This window comes from Limulus polyphemus, unplaced genomic scaffold (assembly GCF_000517525.1).
Source record: "Limulus polyphemus unplaced genomic scaffold, Limulus_polyphemus-2.1.2 Scaffold14048, whole genome shotgun sequence".
Taxonomy (NCBI): Eukaryota; Metazoa; Arthropoda; class Merostomata; order Xiphosura; family Limulidae; genus Limulus; species Limulus polyphemus.
The window spans coordinates 2,884-7,443 of NW_013679658.1; the positions used below are offsets into that span (position 1 = coordinate 2,884).

Sequence of the window (4,560 nt, forward strand, 5' to 3'; positions counted from 1 at the left end):
TGACATTAACTTTGATCGTTCTACGATCATGGAAATGTTATAACTCTGTAAGTTAACTAACAATATATATATATATATATGTAATGTTATAACTCTGTAAGTTAACTAACAATATATATATATACATATGATGTTATAACTTTCAATTTCGTTTTCTATGGTAGGTTAGAACAATAACCTGCACGCGACTCGTGGGTCATACTTAGGTACGAGAAATATGTGAACTTTCAAGCGGTTTTATTGGTCTTATATAACACATTAATGTGTATTAATGTCTATATATGAAAGCGTCTATAAGAATGTGATAGGTGTGACAATTCTCAAAATAAAAGTAACAAAAAAAAAAGCACACGCAATGAAAGGATGTCATGGTAAATATATAAAGAGTGAAACATATCGTATGTCCAATATATATATATATATATTTATTTATTTATGTGGCATTCTCTAGGGCACGGTAATAGCAGTCAGCTAAACTAGTATCATTATTAGATATATATATATGTAAACACTATCTTTGGCCTCAGTAGAGAATTCTAACAAAGCACGTGTTTTTCTTCTCACTCGTATGTTTAATACTGCTACATTAGATGGCGCTGCTTTACACCTAGGGTATTGCCTGGAAGAAGGATGCAGCTATATCATCTCACTATGTACAGTTTCAACATAAGTATATACGCCATAAATCTGAAGTGGAAGAGCTCTTTGAGCAGATGGAGCCTAGCGGATCCTCTAGTGTGGACGTTGCTTTACACCTAGGGTATTGTCTGGAAGCTTAGCGGATCCTCCAATGTGGACGTTGCTTTCACTTGCACGTGTACACTTCTGTTCTTTCATTGCACGTGTGGCAGTTAACAAAGCAACACCAATGAAACTTACAGTTACACTGCCAGGTCCGTGTGTACTGGTGGGTGTTGTAACCCCGACCGCAACACAACAGATCACACCCGTCGATGCCGGTAGATGATCGATTACAGCGCCGTCCCACGGTTCCGAGTGAACCGCGCGATAGGTCAAGCTCACAATAATTTGGTGATCGCTCGAGATACACCAAATGTTTAGAACGCGGCTTCCGTTGGCGGCGCTTCGATCGCCGGTGTAGATATAACGGTTTCTTGGAAGGGGAACGCTTCCCCCAGAAAGGTACGACTCTTTTCGCTTTATGAAATCTGTTCATGAGAAAGTCTCCGATCTTGGCGAACGACGGCAGAGTTTTCCAGCACGTCTTCATCGTGCACGATCCGGAAACTCCATGGCACTTGCATTCCGTTAGCAAGTTCCGTTTGACTGCCTGTGGAAGAAGTCTTCATCAGATATTACAAAATTAAAGAAATAAAAACGTTATTAGCTTGTGGCAGTACAAATGTTGTCATCTTACATTAGTTGCTTCATTTAGCAAAGCTGAAGTTACAATATACAGGTTTCACCTTGCTCCTAACACTAAGCGTAAAATCTAGGTTACCTGAATTCTAACTGACGTATCTGTTCAAGAATGAACACAATATAATGTTTGGTCCATCTCGGCTGTTAACAGAAGCGTTATATGGTAATATCAGCGTACAAGATAACGGAATGGTTACGTGGTAACACTAGTGTACAAGGTAACAGAAGAGTTATATGGTAATATCAGTGTACAAGATAACGGAATGGTTACGTGGTAACACTAGTGTACGAGTTAACAGGACAGTTATATGGTAATATCAGTGTACAAGATAACGGAATGGTTACGTGGTAACACTAGTGTACGAGTTAACAGGACAGTTATATGGTAATATCAGTGTACAAGGTAACGGAATGGTTATGTGGTAACACTAGTGTACGAGTTAACAGAAGAGTTATATGGTAATATCAGTGTACAAGATAACGGAATGGTTACGTGATAACACTAGTGTACAAGTTAACAGAAGAGTTATATGGTAATATCAGTGTACAAGGTTACAGAATGGTTACGTGGTAACACTAGTGTACAAGTTAACAGAAGAGTTATATGGTAATATCAGTGTACAAGATAACGGAATGGTTACGTGGTAACACTAGTGTACGAGTTAACAGGACAGTTATATGGTGATATCAGTGTACAAGATAACGGAATGGTTACGTGGTAACACTAGTGTACAAGTTAACAGAAGAGTTATATGGTAATATCAGTGTACAAGGTAACGGAATGGTTACGTGGTAACACTAGTGTACGAGTTAACAGGACAGTTATATGGTAATATAAGTGTACAAGGTTACAGAATGGTTACGTGGTAACACTAGTGTACGAGTTAACAGAAGAGTTATATGGTAATATCAGTGTACAAGATAACGGAATGGTTACGTGGTAACACTAGTGTACAAGTTAACAGAAGAGTTATATGGTAATATCAGTGTACAAGGTTACAGAATGGTTACGTGGTAACACTAGTGTACAAGTTAACAGAAGAGTTATATGGTAATATCAGTGTACAAGGTAACGGAATGGTTACGTGGTAACACTAGTGTACAAGTTAACAGAAGAGTTATATGGTAATATCAGTGGACAAGGTAACGGAATGGTTATGTGGTAATACTAGTGTACAAGTTAACAGGACAGTTATATGGTAATATCAGTGGACAAGGTAACGGAATGGTTACGTGGTAACACTAGTGTACAAGTTAACAGAAGAGTTATATGGTAATATAACAAGGTTTGAATTAACTTAAGAGTTGAAAGAGTTATGTAGGTGAAAAATACGATTAAACAGCAGTTTTAGAATATGAGTTATCAAAAGAGTTACGGGTGTTTGAAATAATAGATATATTGGAAGAAAGTAAGGATACAAAAGGTCCAAGGTTCGACATCCCAATAATGTAAACCCAGAAATGACATCCAACTTGTTTTGACCGTCAAGTAAGCGACACTACAGCGAGACGAAACAGAGTGAATGTCAATGTCGTTTTTCTCTCTAACAACAAGATGAAACGTTGATAACGTCTCGGGGAATTACGTTAGATCTTTAGCTTCACTAAACCGGAACGGTTTTCTGCAGGAATTTAAGCGGTGCTAAACAACACACGTGAACGTCAAGATCTTTTTTTTTTTTTTCTTGGTTGACAGATGAATGGAGGGATGATAATGTGTTAAGGTAGCAAGAGGAACATTTCTGTAAAGATTTAAGTGGTGATACTTTTTACATTAAGCAGGAGTACCCGATCTCTTGCTGACAGTCAGGAGTTCTAATCCCAGTAACGAGTACTTACTGGGATTAGAACTCCTGACTGTCAGCAAGAGATCGGTGAGTACTTACTGGGATTAGAACTCCTGACTGTCAGCAAGAGTCGGTGAGTACTTACTGGGATTAGAACTCCTGACTGTCAGCAAGAGATTGGTGAGCACTTACATGGATTATAACTCCTGACTGTTAGCAAGAGATCGGTGAGTACTTACTGGGATTATAACTCCTGACTGTCAGCAAGAGATCGGTGAGCACTTACATGGATTATAACTCCTGACTGTTAGCAAGAGATCGGTGAGTACTTACAGGGATTAGAACTCCTGACTGTCAGCAAGAGATCGGTAAGTACTTACATGGATTATAACTCTTGACTGTCAGCAAGAGATCGGTGAGTACTTACTGGGATTATAACTCCTGACTGTTAGCAAGAGATCGGTGAGTACTTACAGGGATTAGAACTCCTGACTGTCAGCAAGAGATCGGTAAGTACTTACATGGATTATAACTCTTGACTGTCAGCAAGAGATCGGTGGTTGATGACCGCGGGAGAATAATTTCTCCATCTTCCCTCGATGGCTACCCAACCTTCCCGTTTGTTCAACAATTTGTACACAGAACTAATAAAAGCAACTTACAGTCAAACAAAATGCGTTTCTTTTGAAAACAAAACATATTTTGGAGTATTTGAAAATGGATAAAATTTATTGTTGAGCTTTTGATATTTAGTAATAGTAGAAACTTGTCAAATATTATAAGAAAGGCCTGAACGTTTCCTTAGTTGAGATGTGATAGGTTTGTGCTAGTCACGTGATTACCTGTAGATTACCTGCTTAAGGCCTTAGGCTGTTATTATAAAAATACTCCAAGTACCTTACTGCCTGTAGATTACCTGGCTTTAAGCTGTTATTATAACAATACCTAGACTTTATTTCCTTGTTTTAGATGTAGATGTATAACTAGTAACAATACCTAGACTTTATTTCCTTGTTATAGATGTATCACTACGTAACAATACCTAAACTTTATTTCCTTGTTATTAGATAACACACTCACCTTTCTTCCAGCTTTGTTGTTGTGAAGGTTCATCAGCGAACGAGCGTCGCCTTCAAGCTCTCTAGCGTCCAGAAATTGCCGGGCTAGCTTCATTCCATAACGGACGTCGGCACTGCATCCTCCCCACTTCCACTCTCCCCGTCGGCTAATTCCTTCCTTTGTTCGATCACACCCACACAAGCTAATGTTTCCTCGGCTGCATGCCTGGGTAACAGCGTATGTAACGCCCGCAGAACTGATGGCGTAAACGTAGGCTGCCTCACGACTACCTGCGTACAAAACGTGTGTTCTATAAGTAACTACAGATCTT

General features: G+C 38.9%; 1 protein-coding gene across 1 annotated transcript; it reads right to left on the minus strand.

Moving 5' to 3' along the window:
* Positions 1 to 498: 498 nt before the first annotated feature.
* Positions 499 to 4,529, minus strand: LOC106477296 (protein Wnt-7b-like; the record flags this gene model as incomplete). Its single annotated transcript, XM_013937883.2, has 2 exons — positions 499 to 1,291; positions 4,251 to 4,529. Coding segments are annotated over 2 exons (765 nt in total), but the record flags the coding sequence as incomplete, so codon positions are not given.
* Between the last annotated feature and the right edge of the window lie 31 nt (positions 4,530 to 4,560).